The following is a 23,392-nucleotide window of genomic DNA, read 5'->3' as shown; positions in this document are numbered from 1 at the left end:
TGAGACGCTTATCTCCAACTAACAGCCAGAAAACCATGACGCTGTGGATCAAAGTGGTAGAGCACTAACCTTGGGCAAAAGAGATAAGGGACAGTGCCCAGGCCCTGAATTCTAGTCCCACAACTGCCAAAAAAAAAAGAAAAAAAGAAAAAGATTCTGGAGGAGAGAGTTGGAATGAGCCAGCTGTGAGCAATCAAAATGAGCTACAGCCTGGCCCTGAATTCAAGTTCTGCTAATGCCACAAAAATAATGAATGAGACTGGTGCCAGTGGCTCACACCTGTAATCCTAGCTACTCAGGAGGATGAGATCTGAGGATCGAGGATCAAAGCCAGCCCAGGCAGGAAAGTCCGTAGGACTCTTATCTCCAATAAACCACTAGAAAACCAGAAGTGGTGTTGTGGCTCAAGCGGTAGAGCGCTCCCCTTGAGCTGAAGAGCGCAGGGACAGCGCCCAAGCCCTGAGTTCAAGCCCCACAACTGACAAAAAAAAAATAATAATAATAATGAATGAATAAATAAATGGATAGATGGATGGATGGATGGATAGATTGATTGATTGATGGGTGGGTGGATGGATGAATCAATGAATGAGTAGGAAAAAAAAAAAAAGCCAGGGGCATGACTGAAGTTGAAGAGGGCCTGCTTACCAAATCATTAAATATTCTTCATTTCAACCCGCAATTCATCAGAGAGCGAGCGAGAGGAGCAGGCAGCTAAGTATGAGGGCATGCTTGCTGGGAGCCATGTTAGGACAGAACAAGTTCCAGGTACAGACCTGGGACTGGAGGGCCGAGGCCTGGTGCTGTGCCCTCCAGGCTCAGGACACCACTGGTCTGTACTCACTCTCTCTGCTCAGAATTGCTGTGCTACCCACGGACAAAAACAGCCATAACCCAGGTGTGTTGGCCCAAGCCTGGAATCCCAGCTACTCAGAAGGCTGAGATCTGCAGATCATGCTTTAAAGCCAGCTCAGGCAGGAAAGTTTGTAAAATACTAATCTTCAATTAACCACCACCAGAAAACCAGAAGAGCACAAAGGCTCAAGAACAGCACCTAGCCCTGAGTTCAAGCCCAGGAGTGACATTAAATAAATAAATAAATAACCATAACTCTGCTTGCAAAGAACCAGTTTATTGTGCACCAGGGACCAGGGCTTGGGAGACTCAGTCAGCGAGCGAGCGCCCCCTTCAGGGAAGATCCAGATTACAATCACTTCCATAGCCAAAGAAGGCCAGATCAATGAACACATACCTAGGATACACTGGTGTGGGCACTAGGAAGACAGGCTACCTGAAGGGGAAAATTGTTCCTAGCGATGTCAGATTTTATTCTCTACTCTTGCTGTTGGGGTTTGGGTGGCGCTGAAGTTTGAACTCGGGACCTTGTGCTTCTTGGACAGACTCCCTCTCACTCAGCTTCCTCCCCATCCCTGATGCTGGATGGGGTCTCCTCAAACTCATTTGGATCCCACCATGTGACTCCTACCAAGTGGATCTTCGGGAGCTTCTTGCTGTCAGCACTAGGCCATGTTGCCCGCATCCAGCCGCAGTGGCACGGCAGGAATAGGAAAGGACAGTCCTCACTGTTGCAAGGCACACATTTGGACTGCAGGTACTCTCCTGTGAAGCCCGGGAGTTGCTGGATCAGGTTTTCTGCTGTGTTAATAGCCACACAGTAGTCATAGGGACTGGCAGGATGAAAGAATCTTCCCTGTGTACCATTGGCAAAGTATTGGATGTCCACCTGCTCAGGGGTTTGGGCTCTGAAATAGATAAACCCTGAAAAGGGTGATCCCCTTGGTAAATGCAGCAAAGGCTCTGACCAACTTAAAACCTGCATTTTGGCCTCAGATACATCATGCAAAATGACCACAGCCTTGTTCTTTTTGGGAACTGTGAAGCTGGCGTCTTCCCAAACATATTGAGAGGGATCAAAGGGAGAACTGGGTTTCTCGATGTAGTCGAATAGAAAGCTATGCATGGCGGGACTGAGCAGCAGCAGCAGCAGCACGTGGACCATCCCCATGGTCATCAGGCTCCCGGTTCGCACCATCATTAGAACAACACAGCAAGGCCAACTCCAACCACGTGGCAGGTTTCAGAAGCTGTGCACCCAGGTCTTCTGCGGGTCCTGGGGAGAGAGCAGAAAATGGGTAGGTTGGGGTGGGTGCCCTGGGGCTCAGGCGGGTCCATGCCGGCTAACCGGGCTCTCCCCCAGTTTCCTCAAGTCCACGTGGATATGTGCCCAGGCGTGGAGGTGGTGCTGAGGGAAGGAAGAGGGGTCCAACACTTGCCTGCAGCTTGTGAGTCCTGTTGACTGAGAAGTAGGCAACAAGGTCCTGGTCCCTGAGGTGGAGGGATTTGAGGTGGGGTCTCTTCCTATCCACCCGATCACCTCCACTTGCTGCAAGAGGAATCTGCAGACAATTGGGGATTTTTAGTTCTCCTTTCTAGATTCTTTCACAGGCAGAAGGGTCCCTGTAACCCAAGGGAGGGCCAGTACAACACAGGTTCCATGGCCACTGGGAGGTCACACACAAGCTGTCCCTGCAGCTAAGAGCTTCTGACCCATGCCCAGAGGACACAGACATAACAAGGACACTGCAGGAGGCCCAGACTCCAGCCCTGTGCTGCCAGCTCAGATGATCGAAGGCTGCTTCCTCCTCTGGAGGATGGAGTGGGGGAGTGGCAGGAAAACCAGGACACATGGTCTCCTGGTTCCTTGTAGAGCCTGTGTGGAGACTAAGATCAGGGGTCTTTTTCTTTGAGGTCCCTCCTACCATAAGTGACTGATAAAACCACAGGGGAGAGTAGTGAGACACCATCCTGCAGACTCAGGGCTCCATGGCCAAAGGTAGCCGTGGTTACATGTCAGTGACTCATGCCTGTAATCTTAGCTACTTAGGAGGCTGAGATGAGGATCAAGGTTGGAAGCCAGCCTGGAGAGTTAAGTCCACCTGAGGCTTATCTCTAATTAACCACTATAAAGCCAGAATTGGAGCTGTGGCTCAAGTGATAGAGTACTAGCTTTGAGCATGAAAGCTCAGGTCTAACACCCAGGCCCTGAATTCCAACCTCAGGACCAGCACACACACACATATGCACAAAAGGCAGGTGTGGGTAAGGTGCTAGAATTTGAACTCTGTATCCTAGCGACTCAAGAGGCTGGGATATAAAGAATTGAAGTTCAAAGCCAGTCTGGACAGAATTGTCTGTCAGATTCCATCTCTAATTAGCTAGCAAAAAGCCAGACAAGAGGCATAGATCAAGTGGGAACACACCCATCATGAGCAAGGTAGACAGAAAGAATGTAAGTCCCAGGGTTCTACGCCAGTACCAGACCTTCATGAAAAGAAATCAATTAAGCATTAGATTATGATTGTCACTAGAACCATGGCAGAAACATCTGATGTATTGGGAAGCAGGTTTTGTATGTAATGCTGGCCTGCAAAGAAGGGTTCAGAAGGATGAATAGGAGTGGAGAGCTGGAAAGCACAGCAGCAGGAGCTCTCTGCTTCCAGATCAGTGCTAAGCACCCACTGCATCTGCCCACAGTGGGAAGTGCTCTCCTCATGAATCCCAGGCCCACAGAGCTGAGGTGCTTACCTGAACAGGTGATGGCAGAGTCAGGATGGGAGGGTGGCAGTCTTGCTTCAGAGCCTTCCCCGCTGGCTAGGGCTAAGGCTGGGCAAGGGAATCTGCAGCTTCCTGTGGTCCACTAAGAATGGGACACTGGGCCTGAGGCCAGTGCACACTTTTAAAGGTCTTTGGAGATGTGGACGTGACTATGACCTACAGAAGTTCACCTGGTCCTAGCAGGAATTTCTGAAGACCCTATGACTGACAGGGTAATTATGAGAGCAGAAGTGGGCCTGGGGATGGTGGGACTTGTTCCCTTGAGCTTAGATGACAGATACATGTGTGTGTCACTGGAGCAGGTCCTCATGGGAGGTCAGGAGGCAGTGACCAGGGTCACGCAGAGAAAGAGCTGAATGGTTCAGGTTGACTGTCAGAAAGTTGGAGGGGGGCACACCAGTGGGGTGGTGGCCTGTGAATGCAGGGAAGAGATATGAAGTATGATTCATTTCTATAGGCCTGGCCACCATAGGGGAAAAGTGTGTGTGCTTGCCTGGTGATTTCTTGCCTCTCGTTCCAATGACTTAGATGGCAAAGATGTGAATGATCATAGTTCAAAGTCCTTCTGGGTAGAAAAGTCCATGAGGCTCCATCTCCTGTTCACCATCATCAAAGTGAGGCTGGAGACATGGTTCCAAGAGTATAGCACCTAGCCTTGAGCTGAAGAGCTGAGGGACAGCACCCAGGCCCAGAGTTCAAGACCCACAACCTACCAAAAAAAAAAAAAAGAGTAGAGCACTGCAGCGTGTCAGAAAGCTGTGTGAGTGAGGGCTAGGTCCTGGGTTCACACCTGTACCAGCACTAAATAAGTAAATGAAGAGAGCCATATAAATAGTTGACAATTCATTGGCCCTGAGAAGTTTCCCAGTTGAGGAGCATTGATGTGGAGACTTTTTCATTGCCTCTGCACCAAGTCCAGCCCCATCCCCCAACTTCTCAGCAGTGTCCAATTTCTTTTTTGTTGTTGTTGTTGTTGTTAGTCTTGGGACTTGAACTCTGGGCCTGGGCACTGTCCTTGAGCTCTTCAGCCCAAGGCTAGCTAGCGCTCTACCACTTGAGCCACAGTGCCACTTCCAGTTTTCTGGTGGCTAATGAGAGATTAGAGTCTCATGGACCTCCCTGCCTAGGCTAGCTTTTGATCTGAGATCCTGAGACCTCAGCCTCCTGAATAGCTAGGATTACAGGTGTGAGCCACTGGTGCCCTGCTTCAGTGCCCAATTTTTTGTCCTGTAGCTTCCACGTGTCATGGTCCGTGCCTGGCTTCTCCTAATGCTTAAGAGTCTCAGTGCTTCCTCAAGGGCTGAGCATGGTTCCAAGTGGGAAGCCATGTTTCGTCCATCCATTCTCTTGGGGATGGGCTCGATGCCCTTTGCACCACCTCTTGGTTCTTGGGGGATAGTGTTATCCCCAGAGGATTTTGAGGGCAGCTGACATGCCTGTGTGAAAGAGATCCACATGGCAGCTATGTGGAGCAGAGATGAAAAGATGCAAAGAGAGGCTAGGCTCTGGTGGCTCATGCCTGTAATCCTTAGCTACTCTGGAGGCTGAGATCTGAGGATTATAGTTCAAAGTCAGCCCGGGCAGGAAAGTCCGTGAGACTCCTATCTCCAATAAAACCACTAGAAAACTGGAAGTGGCGCTGTGGCTCAAGCAGTAGAGTGCTTGCCTGGAGCTGAAGAGCACAGGGATAGCACCCAAGCCCAGGGTTCAAGCCCCACGACCAACCAAAAAAAGAACTGAGGCAGAGCCCTAGATCTGAGCTAAAGAGAACAGTAGGTACAAAGGAGGAGCCCAAACTTGCTGTGGATTGGGGCAGGGAGTAGGGGGGCTTTTTGCTGCTAGGCAGGAGGTACTGGAGAAGGTGATGCTGGGGACCAGGGAGCCCATGGGGAGAGCTGGGCAGGAATCAGAAGCTGCTGGGCCTGGCTGCCTGTGAGGCCAGACTTGTGCTCCACAGAGAACAGAGTGCACGGAAAAGCAGAAAGACTTCCAGGTGGGAACTGGGAATGTCTTTCCAGAAATTCCAGGATGGAAAGTTAGGTATTAGTTCATCAGGCTGAGCCCCCTGGCCACAAGGCTGAGCAGCTGTTGGGGGGCAGGGATGGAGCAGGGAGGCGTGGACTCCTGCAACCAAGAACCATCTGCCTTTGCTGAGAGTGGAGGACTAGAATCAGGAAAACCCATCTGGAGTCCCTTAAAGGGCCAGCTCCAGCTTCACTAAATTTCTAGGAGTCATCAAAGGTTTTCCTAAGCAGCAATGACAGTGATTGTGGTCCACAGTGGCATGTTTTTTGTTTTGTGTCCATGCTGGGGTCTGGACTCAGGGTTTCCAGCTCTCTTTTTTTTTTTTTGGGTCAGTCATGGGGCTTGAACTCTGAGCTTGGGCACTGTCCCTCAGCTCTTCAGCTGCTTGAGCCACAGTGCCACTTCCAGTTTTCTAGTGGTTAATTGGAGATAAGAGTCTCATGGACTTTCCTGCCCAGGCTAGCTTTGAACCATGATCCTCAGATCTCAGGCTCCTGAGTAGCTAGGATGATAGGCTTGAGCCACAAGCACCCGGCCCAGCTCTTTGTTATGATGCTTTACCACTTGAAACACCCCTCCATTCTGGGTTTGTTTGTTTTGGAGTTTTTTTATTTTTTTTTTCTGGTTAGTTGGCAATAAGAGTCTCTTGTATTTGTCTGCCCAGGCTGGCTTTGAACCTTGATCCTCAGACCTCAGCTAGGATTATAAAGATATGTGAGCTAATCCTGACATTGGCAGGATTTTCGGTTTGTTGGTTTGAATATTTGTTTTCAACGCTTTGCTTTCAGCCAGCCACTGGTTTGAAACCAGTCCTAGCAGGACAGTGCATGAAACACTTATCTCACTTATCCAGCAAAAAGATAGAAGTGGAGATAGAGGTGTGACTCAAGGGTAGAGAGTCATCCTTGAGGGAAAACGCTAAGAGACAGCATCCAGGCCTTGAGTTGAAGTCCTAGAACTGGCGCGCACACACACACACACACACACACACACACACACAAACCCAACAAACTAATTAGTGTTTTCAAATCTGTGACTTGCTTCTCTGTATATCCCTGTGAGATGGATAGTATTTCTGTATTTTATACACAGAGGAGCAGGAAAGGAGGGACAGACAGACATTATGTGGTGCTCTGTAGCTGGGCTTTGAGAGAGCCGTCATCAATCCTGTCATTTCTCAATTTTCTTTTTTAATCTCTTTATAGTTCTGGGAATTACACCCAGGGCTTTGCACAATGAATGCAAGCACTTCTTAACCCTCCAAACCCTTCCTATGGGATTGCATCAGGGATGGCGTAGAAAGGATGTGGAGGAGAGAAAAGATGAGACTGGGAAGAACATTCTAGAATATTCTAAGTCTGAGTAACACAGGGGTGATGGAAGACATAGTGATCTTATCTCTGGCCTTATCTCCAAGCTTGAGCTCTCTCTGCCTCTTTGACTGGTCTTTTTGGTTTTCTGAATATCAGGTGGCCAAGCTCAGGTCTACCTCCGGCCTTTGTGTATGCTGCTGCTCCCTGCACTTGGCAGCTACAGGCTCCTTTCCATTGCTGTGTCATAGCCTTGTCGAAAATTTCCCTACTGACTGACACTGACCCTGCCTTCCCATCTGCTGGTTAGTCTCCCTGACTTTCGTCCCTCCTGTTCTTTATAGAAATCACTCATGATTTGACGTTTTATCTTATGCATGTATTTCTTTATTTGCTTTTTGTCTCCTCAGCTCCGCTAATAGCCCCTGATAGAAGGAAGTAGGGCTCTAAGCAGGGCAGGAGACATGTTGTACATATCTCTGGACTGTCTGCGTGGACAGAAAGAAGAAACTGGCCTGGCCTGGAGTTAGAAATATCTTGTTCTGGGAGAGGTGAGCTGAGTCTTGGACTTGAAATCTGCTACGATGATGGATGTGATCATTACATAAAAAAATGTTTTACGAGCGGGGCGCCGGTGGCTCATGCCTGTAATCCTAGCTACTCAGGAGGCTGAGATCTGAGGATTGCGGTTCAAAGCCAGCCCGGGCAGGAAAGTCCGTGAAACTCTTATCTCCAATAAACCACTAGAAAACCGGAAGTGGCGCTATGGCTTAAGTGGTAGAGCGCTTGCCTTGAGCTGAAGAGCTGAGGGACAGCGCTCAGGCCCAGAGTTCAAACCCCACAACCAAAAAAAAAAAAAAGTTTTAGGGGGGCTGGGAAGGTGGCTCAGTGGTAGAGTGCTTGCCTCACATGTATGAGGCCCTGGGTTTGATTCCTCAGCTCCACATAAGCAGAAAAAGCTGGAAGTGGTACTGTGGTTCAAGTGAAGAACTGAGGGACAGCACCCAAGCCCAGAATTTAGGGCCCACGACTGACAAAAAAAGAAGTTTTAGGGAGAGGAAATCAAAAGCTTTCTGTGTGTGTGTGTGTTTGTGTGTGTCTGTGTGTCTGTGTGTATATATATACCAATGTTAGAGTTTGAACTCATGGTCTAAGTGCTATCCCTTAGCATTATTTTATTTTATTTTGCTCAGGGCTAGTGCTCTACTGTTTCAGTAACAGCTCCACTTCTGGCTTTTTGGTGGTTAATTGGAGATGAGAGTCTCACATATTTTACTTCCCCAGGCTAGCTTTGAACCTTGCTCCTCGGATCTCAGCTCCCTGAGATGTAGCTAGGCTTATAAGCATGAGCCACCAGCATCCGGTACACCTTTCTGAGCACGTACTCAGTGTGTGTGATAAACAGCCCCCAGGACTGTAGTGAGGTAAGACCAACTGTCCCTCAGGCACATATGCCTTGTATGGAAACCACGTACAGCAATGGAGAAGCATGGAGGAGCACTGAACAAACACTTGTCAAGGCTGGTTCTTGGAGTCACGGGTCACTATCCCTGGTGGGACTGAGGTTTTGAACTCAGAGCCTGATGCTTAGTAGGCACTCTGTCATTTCTTGTGTGTGTGCCATGAACTCAGGGCCTGGGCACAATCCCTGAGCTTTTGTGCTCAAGGCCAGTGCTTTACCACTTTAGTCACAGCTCTACTTCTGGATTTTTGGTGGTTAATTAGAGATAAGAGTCTCAGGCTCTTTCCTGCCTAGGCTGGCTTTGAACTGTGATTCTCAGATCTCAGCTTCCTGAGTAACTAGGATTACAGGCCATGCGTGAGCCATGGGTGCCTGGCAGCACTCTATCATTTGAGGCACACTCATAGCCTTTTTTGCTTTAGGTATTTTTTAGATAGGTAGGATCTTGAATTTGGCCTGTGGTTGGCCTAGGACCAATACTCACCTACTCTACCTACTTCTGTTCTATCTGCTTGTTTTTGGTGTTGCTGGGATTTGAACTCAGGACTTCATGTTTGTTTGTCTGTTGCTCTACCATTTGAGCTAAATCTTTACCCCAGCCTTTTGCTGATTAATTGGAGATGGAGTCCCATGGACTTTTCTGTGTGGGTTGGCTTCAAATTTTGATCCTCTAGATCTTAACTTCTTGAATAGCTAGGGTTAGAGGTATGAGCCTGGCTAAATGCTCACTCTTTTTCTTTTCCTTTCCTTTTCTTTTTTTCTACGTGTGTGTGTGTGTGTGTGTGTGTGTGTGTGTGTGTGTGTGTGTCTAAGGGTCTAAGTACTGTCCCTGAGCTTTTTTACTCAAGGTTAGCACTCTACCACTTGAGTCACAGCTACACATTTGGCTTTTTGGTGGATAAGTGGGACTAAGAGTCTCATGCACTTTCCTGCCTAAGCTGGTTTTGAACAGCAATTCTCAGATCTCAGTGCCTGGCTAAGAGTCCCTTTCTGAGAGTCAACTAGTCCAGTGTGGCTCTCGCCTGTAATCCTAGCTAATCAGAAGGCTGAGATTTGAGGATCAAAGTTTAAAGTCAGCTGAGGCAGGAAAGTCTGTGACTTTTTTTTTTGGTTGGTTGTGGGGCTTGAACTCTGGGCTTGGGTGCTGTCCCTGAGCTCTTCAGCTTAAGGTGAGCGCTCTACCGCTTGAGCCACAGTGCCACTTCCAGTTTTCTAGTGGTTTATTGGAGATAAGAGTCTCACGGACTTTCCGACCCCGGCTGTCTTTGAACTGTGATCCTCAGATCTCAGCCTCCTGAGTAGCTAGGATTACAGGCGAGAGCCACCACTGCCCAGCTAGGTCTGACTCTTATCTCCTTAAATTAACAAGCAAAGAGCTTTAGGTAGAGCTGTGGCTCAAAGAGTAGATCCCCAGGGCTGGGAAGGTAGCTCAGTGGTAGAGCGCTTGCCTTGCATGCCTGAGGCCCTGGGTTCAATTCCTCAGCACCACATAAGAAAAAAGAAAAAAGCCGGAAGTGGCACTGTGGCTCAAGTGGTAGAGCGCTAGCCTTGAGCTGAAGAGCTGAGGGACAGCGCCCAGGCCCAGAGTTCAGGCCCCACGACCGGACCCAAAAAAAAAAAAAAAAAAAGTAGATCCCCAGCCTTGAAAAAAATAAAAGAAAGAAAGAAAGGAAAAAAGCCAAGTAAGTGTGAAGCCCTGAGTTCAAGCCCCAGTACACACACACACACACACACACACACACAGCACACACCCACACAGCACACAGCACAACATTCATAGAAAAACATACTGAGCTGGGAAGGGTACTCTAACAGCACGGAAATTGGGTGGGCTCTGCAGTGTAGCCCTAGTCAGACTGCAGACAGGGACAAAGCCCTTGGTACCCCAGGGAGCTACTATTGCTGCTCCCATTATACAGACAAGACTGCGGAGGCACCGAGACTGTCCTCAGCAAGTCCTCAGCTGGCAAGTGGGGAGGCTGGGATTCACTGCTAGACAGTCAAGAGCTGCAGCCACACGTGTAACCACAGCATGGCTCTGCCTCTTGATGTGGGAAAGAAAGGAAAGACAGTTCAGGCAGTTCATGTGGGGAGAGGTAGAAGGAGCAGATGCTGTGTGTGTGTGTCTGTGTGTGTGTCGTGCGCGTGTGCGTGCACGCACCAGCTGTGGAAATCCTTTCTTTTTTATTTTCTTTATCTTCTCCTCCTTCTCCTCCTTTTTTATTTGTCCGTCATGGGGCTTGAACTCTGGGCCTGGGCGCTGTCCCTCAGCTCTTGAGCCACAGCACCACTTCTGGTTTTCTGAGTGGTTTATTGGAGATAAGAGTTTCACAGACTTTCCGCCCTGTCTGGCTTTCAACCGCAATCCTCAGATCTTAGCCTCCCGAGCAGCTAGGATTACAGGTGTGAGCTACCGGTGTCCAGCTTTTTTTTTTTTTTTTTTTCCAGACCTGGGGCTTAAACTCAGGGTCTGGGCACTGTCCCTGAGCTGCTTTTGCTCAAGGCTAGCATTGAGCCACAGAGCCACTTCCAGCTTTTTTTGTTTATGTGGTACTGAGGAATGGAACCCAGGGCTTCATGTGTGCTAGACAAGCACTCTACCCCTGAGCCACATTCCCAGTATCACTCTATTATCCTCCCTATTGAGGTTTTTCGTTCAAGGTTGGCATTCTACCATTTGGGCCACAGCTCCACTTTCAGCTTTTTGGTGGTTAATTGGAGATAAACATCTCACAGACATTCTTGCCTGGGCTAGATTTGCACCAGGCTCTTTGGAGCTCAATTTCCTGAGTAGTTAGGATTACAGGCATGAGCCATAGTGCCCAGCTCTGGGGAATACTTTCTGCAGCAGGAAGGAAGAGGTGATGCATGGTGGTCTAGAGGAAGAAAAGACTTGCTTGTTAGAGGGTTTGGGGAAAACTGGAGGTGGGCCCAGAGGAGGAGGTGCAGGAGATGAAGGCAAAGCCTGAGGAGGGAGGGCATGAGCAAGCAGAGAAGAGACAGATGGATGAGCAGAGGGAGCCATAGGAGGGTGGAAGGAGCCAGCAGGGCAGAGGAAGCGCGAAGGGCACTGAGCTGGTGGGGGCAGTGGCAGGCCTGTTTCAGGGCCTGAGCTTCTGCTCTGAGGGAGCTGAGAGTCGTGATGGATTCGGAGGAGAAGGACAGGATGTGACTGGAGGTTCTGTGAGGACAGAAGCAGCCAGTGGGACATGTGGCCGGCATGCACGAATACAGCTCTCTTCTCTTCTTTTAGGTCTGAGAAGGGGACTCAAACGCGGTACCTGAGGTTTTGCTCATTGGCAAGTGCTCTACCAACTGAACCAGGTCCCCAACCCTGACATAGCTCCTGGGAGCAGAACAGGGCTCAGGTAAGAGACTTCCACATGCCCTGGTGGCAGATGCTTATTGGCTGATTGATCCATTGATGGATTGATTGCTGAGTGAGACGGAGGCCAGGGGAGGGCTCTACCACTGAGCCACATCCCAGCCCCGGATGCTGTTCTACTGCCTTCTAAACCACAGCCAACACTGTGTTCCATTGAGGGCCTGATGCCAAGGGTCAGAGCAGCACAGGGTTCCAGCCTCTAGCCTGTTTGTGGTGGGGGCTCCATCCTGGCCTTAGGGGACAGCAGTGTCCCTGAACTCTACCCACTTGGTGCCAAGAGCACCCCTTCCACTCCCCTCCTAGATGTGTGCAAACACTGCCAATGTCTGTTTAGGACCACTGGACTGGCAGAGCAAAGAACAAAGACGTATGTACGGTATTCTTTTTCTTTCTTTCTTTTTTTTTTTTTTTTTTGTCGTTTTGTCGGTCATGGGGCTTGAACTCTGGGCTTGGGTGCTATCCCTCCCTCAGCTCTTCAGCTCAAGGTGAGTGCTCTACCACTTGAGCCACAGCGCCACTTCCGGTTCATTGGAGATAAGAATTTCAGGGACTTTCCTGCCCAGGCTAGCTTTGAACTGCGATCCTCATTATCTCAGCCTCCTGAGTTAGCTAGGATTACAGGCGTGAGCCACCGGTGCCCAGCGTATATGGTATCTTTTAAGCAAGTCAGAAAAAAAATTATAAAAAGCATTTTCTGGAATTACTAAATTTTCCTCTTCGTTGTGTTCTTTGTTTGATCCCAGTGTCCCTCACTCCATCTTCCCTCTCTCCCCACCAAGGCTGTGGCCATCTGCGTGCAAGGGCACAGCTGGTCCATCCACCCCTTGCCCTTTGCCCCTCCTGCCATTTGCCTAATGCAGTTCTTCCTACAAAGTCAAGCAGCATGCATCCGTGTGTGTGTGTGTGTGTGTGTGTGTGTGTGTGTGTGTGTGTGTGTATCACCATTCATTCCGTCAGCTCCACACTTGAAGGGAAGCCTATTTGTTATTGTGCCCAAAATGAGTCTCAAGTCTAATTGGCCCAAAAGGAACCGAACCAAGTAAGATATTCTTTGACGGGTGTCCTGCTTTGCTTCAATCTCATGCACTCTGCCTAGTGGCGGGAACGCCTGTGGCTCACAGAGGCAGATAAGTCCAGCTCAGGGCTGCAGCCAGCTCACAGGCTATCTGGGGTGCAGCTTGCTCAAGCTGCTCCTGCTTCGGCTTTCTGGCCCCCGGCCAATGCTTGCAGAGCAGATTCAGGGAGGGCAGGCCAGGGCTGGCTCCTGGGGAAGAGAGCCCGGCCAGCCCTTCCTCCCCCTGCAGGCCAGCCTGATTGCTGGGACACTGCCTGGCTTCCTCCAGCTTGATGTGGCCCAGTGCATTCTCTCCATCCCTTGGGAATCTCAAGACAGACACGTTTTAATCTATTTTTAATCTATTTTGATTAGCTCATCGCTAGTTCCTATCACCAAGGAAGCTACTTGTTTAGGCCTGCTTTGCCATCCTGAGGCGAGTGGTTAGCCGTTTGCTGTTGTTGTTTTGTTTTCCCTTTCTCTTTCATTTACACCAGATTCTTACTCTAGCACAATGCCCATTTGGGACCAGGTGATTCTTAATTGTGTGAGGGGGCATCCTGAGCGCTGTAGGATGTTTTACAGCACTGGTATTCTTCCACCCACTAGCTACTAGGAGTTACCTGTGCCGATTCGGGTTTTATACTTTGCCACAGGGATGAGTCTGGGATGAAACTGCCCTTTGCTGAGAACCACTGATCTCAAGAATATGGAGGGCCGGGCGCTGGTGGCTCACGCCTGTAATCCTAGCTACTCAGGAGGCTGAGATCTGAGGATCGCGGTTCAAAGCCAGCCCGGGCAGGAGACACCGTGAGACTCCTATCTCCAATAAACCGCCAGAAAACCAGAAGTGGCGCTGTAGCTCAAGTGGTAGAGCGCTCGCCTTTAGCTGAAGAGCTGAGGGACAGCACCCAGGCCCAGAGTTCAAGCCCCACGACTGACAAAAAAAAAAAAAAAGAATATGGAGGCTTCTTTCAGAGATGGCTGTGTCCTTGTTATCTCCCAGAGGCTTGTGGGAGCGAGCTGCCTGGGGGACCCCATCAGTAAGGAAGGGCAGGGGACTCCTACCTGCCTCCTAGCTCCAATGTTCAGAACTTGGCCCACCTCTGGTGTCTGGACTCCCTGAGCTAACAGAAAGGAAGCAAGGGCCTGGCAGTCCTCATTTGGAGAATTTAGACTCTCGAGTGTGTTTGCTGTGTTTGGTTTAGCTTTGTGTTTGTGTTCTTTAGAGGCAGGGAATGTTCAGGCTTTAGGCGCAGAGAAAGACCCCTTGAAACTGGGCGGGAAATCTGATCTCTGACTTGCCAGCTGGGTGACCTTGGGCAGATCCCTCCACCTCTCTGAGCCCAGTTCAAGGCCCTTAACAATGCTCTTTGCCCGGATGAACTTTTGGTCTAGGGCCAGCACTGATTCAGAAGCTGCATAGTTTCCGCTTTTGGAAGGGCTAGAGAGTGGATCTCTCAGTTGAGGCCTACTACCTCTGGTTTTCTGTCTTTCTAGCCTATCTGCCATATTCCCTGAAGCCCTGGATAAACCTGCCCGCAGGCTTCCTCTACAGTCTGAGTCCTTCCCATGATTCCTTCAGTCATCATACCTTTGTCTCTGTCTCTAGCTGAGTTGTGTTTTCCAGATAACCTCAGACCTACCCAAATGCCAGCAGTATTCCTCACTGGGAGTTGATCTGCCAGAATGAGCTGGCAGCTTCCTGCTCTTTGCCCCAGAGAACATTTCAAGTGATCAGAAAGACAAGGAGGGAGGGAGGGAGGGAGGGAGAAAAGGAGAGAGAAGGGGGAGATAGAGGGAGGGAGAGGAGAGGGGAGGGAGGATGCTGCAGCTGCTTATGCAACAAGCTTTAATCCCTGGGTAAAATCCACCACGCGTCTGTCCCTGTGGCGTGTTCCATTTCCTCATTAGGTTATGGAGTTAGGTGTACAGAGATTTGCCATCAACCCCACAGGCCTATTTGTTCTTCCCAAAGCCACACCTCACAAACCAGCAGGGTTCCATATGGGAGGTGGTAGAGAGGCTGCCCACACAGCTAAGGGGGGAGGGGGGGGAAGGAGACCAGCGCTTGATTAGCTTAGGCCTGTACCTCAGGGACCCCTATTTGGTCCCAGTACAGCGTTCCACCTCTGGGAAGAGCCAGCCACTCCCTTTGGCTAGGCTTGTTGTCCTTGGTGCTGGATCTTTATCAGGCCTCGTGGCCTGGGCAGCCTAAAGCAACAACAAAGGCCCTTCCCTCTGCAATCGCCATCACCGCAGCCCTTTCCCGGCAGTGTGGTTAGTCTGTTTGGAGTCCCTGTTCCATCCTGAGCCTGTTTGATGTTGAGATTTCCAGCCAGGGAAAATTTACAGACGCGCGGTGGGCATCTGTTGTCCTGGCTGTGTGGGGGAGGGCAGGGAGAGAGAGTGATCAGCAATTGTTTTCTTTTTGTGGACACGGTAGGGGACCAGAGGCCCTGCCAGTCCTAATTCCAGGGGAAGAGGGGGATGCTTTATTGCTCCCTAGTTTAACCTCCTGGCCCAAGGCTGGAACTCAGGAACTTCCTCTGGCCCCTAAAGAAAGGTGTTTATTTAGCTTCCGTTGTTCTGGCTTTTTTTTTCCCTTTCCTTTTCTTCTTTTCTTTCTTTTTTGAAAAACTTGCTAATTAAGATAGTGGGGTGAGGGGAGGGAAAGTGGCAGAAGAAAGCAAGCTAGGACATTTTAAGATCCTGTTGGATTTGCCTTTTCTACAAAGGCAGCTTTAGGAAGAAACAGACATTAGTAGCCTCACACTACGACTGAAACGGGTAGAATTATAAGCAGCTCTAAAAAAAACTAGTTAATATTTTACTGGGGAGCAGAGCCAGAGATGGGGGGGAGTGGAAGGGGAGAGCCAAGTACAGGGCTGTGTGTGAAATCACAGCTCCAATCTGCCTTAGGGGATGAGAAGCTGCTCTCTGTGGAAATAAAATCGAAGCCAGAACCCTTGGGGAGCTCATGGGACTTGTCTGCCCACGGAGCAGGGCCCAGCTCCCCAGACACTCACATACAGAGCCAATTGTGGCAGGAAGGGCTAACCTGCGGGTGTGTAGGCCTGATTATAATGGGGGTTCTTGTTTACCAGCCGGGTTTGACTTCTTTCTCTCTCCCTCTGGATTAAAATGGCTTCTCAGACAGAGAGGCACTGCCTGTGTGTGCCCTGGATTCAGAAGGTACACGCCTCCTTGGGAAGAGACAGCAGCTCTCTCTCTCCTCTCTCTCTCTCTCTCTGCATCTGCTGAGAGAGCTACAGTTGGTATTTTTCCACAGGCCTTTTCTGCCATCTCAGGGCCTAGATTTTCCCAGCCAGGCCCAGAGTCCGAGAGAGGGTTAACAGGCAGGAAGCTGAAGGCATCGCAGACTAATACGGAAGTCAGATTTTTTGTTTAACTGACAGGTTTAGCAGGCCTGGGCCGTGGGGGAGGGGGCAGGAGGGGAAGGGTTTGTAGATGGAGGCCTGTGGCCTGCTAGGAACGCCTTTGGCTTTTCGTAGGGTAAGCTCAGAGATGGGGGTGGGAGCGGGGGCTTTGGCATCCTGGCAGAGAGGCAGAGCCCATTTTTATTCTTCCTTGAGCACTGAGGGAGGGGAGGAGGGCAAACGGCTCTCTGGCCTGCTTTTTCCAGGAGGCCTTTTGACAATGACTATGCAAACTTGACTACTCTTCCTCTCCTACCCCACGGCAGCCTCCTCAGTCCTGGGAAGCCAGGCCACCAGCTTGCTGCTTTCTTGGGGGGCTCCCCTTCACCTGGGCTGCCTGCTTTTTCCCAGTTCCACGAAGGCCTGCCCCCAGCCCCTCTCCTCCAGCCTCTTCGGCTGTTTTCTCTGCCAGTTCCTACCCCTCTACTCCATCTGCCCCCCTTGGAAGCCCACTCTCCCGGATGGTTCTAGAAAGAAGCCAGCTTTTCTCTTTACAGGAAGGCCGCTGCCGTGAAGGGCAGATGAGGCCGAGCCCTTCCTGCCACCCTAAAAGCTCCCATCCCCCAGGCATCCGGGCCTGAACTTCCCAGGAGCAGGTCAGGCTGGCTGCCCTGGCTTGCCAGTGCCAGGATATCTAGCCAGAGTGTGGGTGCAGTGCGTGCGGGGGCCCCTGTCCCAGGTTTTTCTTGCTGCAGAAGGCCTAGCTTAGCCTGTCTTTTTCTATGCACAGGATGGCTCTTGCTCACCGAGCCTTACAAAGATAATCGCTCAGGAAGTGTTTCAGCCAATCCGGAGCAGCTTTACACTCCGATTTGCCGGATCAGCCAATCGGGGATGAGCTTTTATTAGGCGGCCAGATCATCAGCCGAAGTGCCAAACCCTTTTTCTGTGAGAACTGGGAGCCTGTCCTCCATGTTTTATAAGTATTGACATTACACAGTGTTAGCAATGCATCCACAGAGGTAAGCTCGGCTTTTTAACCATCTTTTCCCCCCTCCCTCTGAGACATCGAGTTGTGGGCTAGCAGTGTGATTTCTCTGTGGCTGGCCGTGCTACACATTCACCCACAGAGCACTTAGTTAGGTTAACTTGGAACTGCTTAGAGAGAAAAAAAAATTTTTTTTTTTGGCTTTCTTGGTCACATGGCTAAAGTAGCCATTAGCCATAGCTTGATTCTGATTCTACAAACTAGTCAGGGCCTGGTACACCTTCTTCTCTGCCACCAGGATATGGTGTTTCTGGAATAATTTGAAGCTAGATCCTGGTATGCCAAAAGAGAAGCTCTTTTTTTTTTCTTTTCCTTTTTTTTTTTTTTTTGGTTTCCTCCTCCCCCCTTCCTGTCTGTTTCTCTCTGTCCCTCTCTCTCTTCTCTCCTCTCTGCTCTCTCCTCTCAGCAGTTTTTCCCCCTCACCATTGTTTTCTCCTGTGTCACATGCCTGCTGGGGGAGGAAATGGAAGGTAAGCAAGCAAGCTCCTTCAAGGAGTCCTCATGGTAGAGAGCAGGGCAGGCAAGTTTGGGTCTCCCAAAGAGGTTCTGGGAAGGCTGGACAAAGTTCTAACCAGAGAGGACGTGTGTGTTTGGAATAGAACCCAGCCCTCAGCAGAGCTGAAGGAGCTAGGCTGGCTCCTGGGCCTAGGTGGGTGGTGGTGCGTGGTCATGTCTTTCTCTTCCTCCTCTGCTCAGCTTCGCACTTGAAACTACATTGTTTAGCCCTTTTTCCTGACTTAGCTTCATACAGAGTGTTCTGCAAATCAAGCCTACAGCCAGCAAGTGTTTCTCAAACTGTTTTCTAGAAGCTGGAGGGAGTTTTTAGAATAAGGATGAGGATTGGGGCTGGGAGAGGTTGGTGTGTGGGGAGAAATCTTGGATAAGATCCTGCCCCCCCCCCCAAAAAAAAAAGCTTAGAGAAGTGACTAGCTAAGCTTTCTACTGTTGCATGAATTTCAATGAACTAATATGTATCTTTCACTCCTATTTTCATTCTTTTTACCCTTTTCTTTTTAAAAACTATACATTGTATCCTTTGCCCTGCTGAGTGGCAGCCTGCAGGGATAATAAAATCATGCCTGAGGCTCATGACAGCTTTCCATGTACAGTTGTGGGGTTGTGTTGTTGTGGTAGTGTGTGTTTTAAATAATGCCATGTAACTGTTTCAAAAAAAAAATTTCCTTTTTTGATCAAGTCCCAAATCTGCCAGCCTGTTCTCTCTTCCTAACTGGAAAAATGAGATGGTTGCTAGAACATTTGTTGGGTAAGTAAAAGCAATCCATTTCCTCTGACCATGTAGCCAGAGTTTTGTGTACATTTGGGGTCTGTAATAAGGGGGAGCTTTTGGGTGTGGGGGAGAACTTCATTAACTGGAAACAAAACTAAGGGCTTTTAAAGTCTTTTGAGTTGAAGTGACTGAATCCACTGTTTTTCTGATACCTGCAGATTTCACTTCCTGTTTCCCTGAGCCAGGGGGAAATGTGCTGTTCACTGTGACCTTGAGTTGGGTTTGTTTGGGTCTTACAACTCTGGGCTGGTGATCTGCTTGTAAAAATGAATGAAGCTAGCTTACTTTTTCCAGTGTTGTCCTACGAACTTGGGGTTGGGGTGGGTGGAGGGCAGCAGCTGGTGGTGGCCTGTGCATGGGGTTGGAGTGTAATGTGTTTCTGTAGGTTTTAAGCTGTCTGCAGAGTGCAAAATCCCACCTCAAATCCAAGCTGAACCACCAGACTTCTGCTTGGTTTGGGAGTCACTGCCCCTCAGAGGCAGCAGCCATGTTTCCCAAGCCTGCCCCTACCATTCTTCTCTGCATACTCGCTTTACTTTTTTAAGGCTTTAATTCTCACCTTTCACCCCTCTCCCTCCCCAATCTCTTGAAAGCCGTGGCTAGATTTTTTTTTTAAAGAGAGAATAAAAGTGGACTTTTTTCTTCTTAGTACTTGCCTCTAGGATTTCCCTGGAAGTTCTCTTACCTGAATTTGTAGCTTGGAGACCAAGGTCACTATAAATGTTAGAAATATATTCAGTTGGTGTGGCATTGAAACTTTATGGAGTCAGATTGGTTTTTTTTTTTTTCTTCTGTTGGATTACTACTCAGCAATTCAACTTTTGACACCGATTGGCCAAAGGCTCATTTAATACAGAGAAATGCACCAAACCAGAAGCGGAGAAGGCTGTGTCAGGTGGGCTCCGATTAGTACCACACACAACTTCACACATTTTGTAGTTCTCTTTGTTCTCCTCTTGCTGTAGATGAAAATCACACATTGAGGTTCTTGGAGCTGCCTCTGGAGCAGTATCTGATCACAAGACTCCTGGTTTGAGGCCTTGAGCGTTTGCATAATACCGTGTTTGTGAAGGGCAAAGCATTTGTCCTCTAAAAGCTTGCATTAAAATGGCTACCCACAGATTTGGGAATCGAGAAATGTGGAACTCCAGCAACTCCCCAGCTCTTGCATCAAGCTGGCTACTTTTTCTTCTGACATTGTGACACCCCTCCTCCCCCCCACTCCCCAGCACAGGCTGGTTTAAAAGTTAATTGCTTTTCCAAGTAGAAGTCTTTCCCCTGTTACTGAAAGGGAAGAGAAATACATTGTAACAGGAATATTTAGGACAGAGAGCAGCCTGGTAGTGTGAGTTCCTCTCTGCTCATCTTGAACCTTAAGCGCTTGGAGGAAAGGTTAAAGATGGAGAATTTTGCAGTGGCTTCTCTGAGAACAGCTTTTCTGGAAATTTCGACTCTATCTGTTCCTTTTGGAGAAAACAGGTTACCAAGCCCTCACAGCCCTCTCCCTCCCTTCTCCCCCCCCACATTCCATTCCCTGGGCACCTCCCCTCCCCCTTCTCTTTCTCTCTGAGGTAGAGCCCAGTGGCCTGACTGCCACATTTGTAAATTGCAGAGGGAGGAACTGAATGGTGGCTTTTTCCCTTTTCCTTCTGCCTCCCTGGCCCTCAAGAAGCAGGCAGACACTGGAGCTTTGAGGCCTTCTTCTTCCTCCCTACCCCCCTCTTCAAGGCGGATCACCCCCCCCCCCCAAGCCTGGCGCACTTTTTGCCCTCCTGTGGGGGAGGGGAGGAGCATCTGCTTTTATTAGCGCCAGAAAAATGGTCAGTGTGCAGTCTGTAACTGGGAATTAATGATGTATAATCACTCTGTGAACTTTCTTCCTGAGTTTTTTCTAATTGCTGGGCCCACTGGAGCCCAGTCCAGTTACTTTTATAATTGATGGCCCAGAGATCTGAGTCAGAGAGAGAGAGAGAGAGAGACAATGTACCCTAGCCACCCTCCCCCTTATAAATTAGGGATGAAAACAATAGCCCGGGCTCCCCTCTTTTCTAGTAATCCTTTTCCTTTTTAACAAAACCTTTCCTCTTTTCTTTCCCCTGGAAAGCCAATAAGGACAACAGCATTGGTCTTATAGGAGGAGGGTGGGGGACTTTTTTTTTAAAGGAGGCTAGGTGACCGTCCCCTAGAGCCCCCTGAAAGCAAAGGGGAGGTTTATGGGCCATCTTCCCCACTTCAGATGTGTTTCTTTTGACTTCTTTCCTCTTCCTCTGGCAGAAGCCACAGAACATTTGTCAGCCCTAGATCTGCTTTGCCCTGGGGGTTGAACCCGAAAGATAGATACATTCCAGGGGCCCTAGCAGAGATAGATACATTCCAGGGGCCCTAACCGCCCACGGCCAGATGTAAACAGCAGTGAGAGTCCTGGGGTTGGCCTTAAAATGCAAAACCTGAAGGAGGATTCACCCTTGGCCTCCGGTTGCTGGGATCTGGTGCCCTGCCCCCACCCGGTGCGGCTCTCCTCACGGACAAACAAGCCCTGGTGGTGTGGCCAGGCCAGCTCTGCAGCCAGACAGGCTGGCCCTGTCACCATCACCAACCTACCGGCCGGCGCTGAGCCAGCACCCGGCCTCTCCGGGCTCGGCCTTGGGCCGTGTGCCCTTCTTTCTCCCCCTGGAGCTGCAAAGCTGTCACCTTGAAACTCCCCCAGCTCCCAGCTCCAGGGGAATTGTGAGGCCAGCTCTGAGACCTGAACATAGGTGGCTGGGGGCTCAGCCTCTGAGGGCAGGTTTTGCAGAACCCATTGTTAATTCTCAGGATTCTGTTGGGGGTGGACAAAAATCTAATTTGTGAGTATTCTTTTCGGTGCCTAGGAGAAGGGACAGATGGCATTTCTCCTCTGCAGCCACGGTCGCCTTTCCTTGGTGCTGCTGACTGGCGTAAGAGTGGCTGCTGGATTTGGTGGCCGTTTTCAAGGCATTTTATTCTGCCTTTGGCCTCAGACTGAGGCAGCAGCCCTCTTGGCGTGGTTGGCAAGCACTTTGGTGTGTACCTGTACGGTGGGTTGTCCACACTAGCTTCGCATGGTTTGGGAAGGGGGAATGGCTTCCTCTCCACAGCCCTTCCTCTCCCCCAGCCTGCTCCCCTGGAACATTCTGTGTGCGTTTGGGTGTGTGTATGTGTGTGTGTGCGCGCAGACACCTGTCTGTCTGCATGGAATACTGCTACAGGGCTGCCTAATTCCTAACCTGGCACCCACCTCATTGGAAGGAAAGGGGGGGCACCCCAGAGCCTGTTGAGGCTCTGGATCTAAGAGACAAGGGAGGGCTTTTCCTTAGAACCTGTGACTTCACAAACTCCCTGTCACTGCAGTTTTTTTTTTCCTCTTTCTTTCTTTCTTTTTTTTTTTTTGAAGCTTCTAAGGATGCGTTGTGGTGTCCTCTGGTGAAGTGATATTTAGGAAGGTGGCTTTGAAAGTTGCAGGGCCGCTGCTTGAACAGGAGCTGAGCTATTGAACAAGCTGCTACCATTTTAGCTTCAATGCAGGAATGAGACAGTGGTGCCAGACGCCATTTTAAGAATCCTGCATAAATAGCTTAGCCACCGAAGACTGCCTGGGGTAGGTGAGTGCTGTCTCAGGCTGGCTCTGCCAGCCATCCCCTCCCCCAACTCTGAGGACAATTAATTGCAGATTGAGAGAAGCATGGGTTTTTATTTCGATGGTCACTATTTTGTGATCTAGAAGAGGAAGATGCTCCTACCTTGGTGATGAACTGTTTCTTACAGCCTGGACCATTTTGGTATTTTGGATGAAAGTTAAAAAAAAAAAGAGCAGGAAAAGTCTTTTTGAATTCTGCATGCTTCCTGAATTACTGTAATAATTTTCTGAGCAGCAGTCTCTTGTGCATGCATGCATGCTGGTTGTATATTCTACATGGGTTAGAGATTCTTGGTTAAAAGTCACAGAGTGAGAGCACTTGGGGAAAAGAAATATCTGAGTATTGTGTAGCCAGGCTTTTTTTTTTCTCCTGTCCAAACTGGATGCTTTCTGTCTTTTTGGAAGTGTTGAAGGGACGAGTTTCAGAGTCCTCAGAATTAATAATCAGAAGGCTTAAAGCATCTTGGAGGTGGTGCTCAGCTCATCTACAACTTTTAATTGCTTTTTCTTTTTCTTCTTTCTCCCAGTGCTGGAGGCTTAAGAAGTAAAGCCTAGGCTTTTTTGCTCAGGCACCATTCTTTTCTGGAGAGGGGAAGGGGATGGTCTTGGTTATGTTCACAGGTGCTGTTATTTCTCCTTTGAATTGCCTGAAAATTGTCAGTTTTGTGAAATCCCCAGGCAAGTAAATGGATGCTGGAGATGAAGGAGGTGGTGGTGGTGGTTTACAGTGTGTGTTAACTAGTTGGAGGTGGCTTTTCCTTTTGGGATGAGAGGTTGCTGTTTGGTTTTCAGCTAATTTCACCACTTCCTTTCGTGGGACTGTAGTCTAACTCTTAACAGACCTTTAAAAAAAAAAAAGTAATGTTAGTTTGAATCAAGAAGTAGTTCTTTTGTTTTTTGGTGTAAATGATCTGGGTTGATAGAAGCTACCATCCACATATATATATATATATATATGTGTGTATATATACACATATATATATGAATATGAGAGAGGAAGAACTGTGTATTTTTTTCTAAGACTTGAATGTGTTTATGGCAGAAGTTCAAAGTGTTTGCTCCAGATGCCGCTGCCTTTTCTTTGAAAAAGAATTGTTTTTTTTTTTCGTTCTTTTTCCAAATGTTTCAACAGCTCTTAAACTTAAATTG

The 23,392-nt window shown here is 49.2% G+C and overlaps 1 protein-coding gene across 11 annotated transcripts in view; it reads left to right on the top strand.

The window, feature by feature from the left end:
- Positions 1 to 16,329: 16,329 nt before the first annotated feature.
- Zmynd8 (zinc finger MYND-type containing 8) overlaps positions 16,330 to 23,392 on the top strand; it is an 89,608-nt gene continuing 82,545 nt past the window's right edge. For 3 of the 11 annotated variants that reach the window (XM_042694508.1, XM_042694502.1, XM_042694501.1), the window contains exons 1-2: positions 16,330 to 16,388; positions 17,043 to 17,274. In XM_042694508.1, coding sequence (XP_042550442.1) covers positions 17,261 to 17,274 — 14 coding nt within the window. In that variant the 5' untranslated portion in view covers positions 16,330 to 16,388; positions 17,043 to 17,260. Of the gene's footprint in view, positions 16,389 to 17,042; positions 17,275 to 17,688; positions 17,771 to 17,893; positions 18,156 to 18,495; positions 18,565 to 19,961; positions 20,068 to 21,161; positions 21,435 to 23,392 lie in introns of those variants that run through there. The other 8 variants (XM_042694511.1, XM_042694503.1, XM_042694510.1 and 5 more) reach the window with 7 other exon arrangements.

Source organism: Dipodomys spectabilis, unplaced genomic scaffold (genome assembly GCF_019054845.1).
Source record: "Dipodomys spectabilis isolate Male_0828 unplaced genomic scaffold, ASM1905484v1 ptg000175l, whole genome shotgun sequence".
Lineage (NCBI taxonomy): Eukaryota > Metazoa > Chordata > Mammalia > Rodentia > Heteromyidae > Dipodomys > Dipodomys spectabilis.
This window is presented reverse-complemented; position numbering and strand designations above follow the sequence as displayed.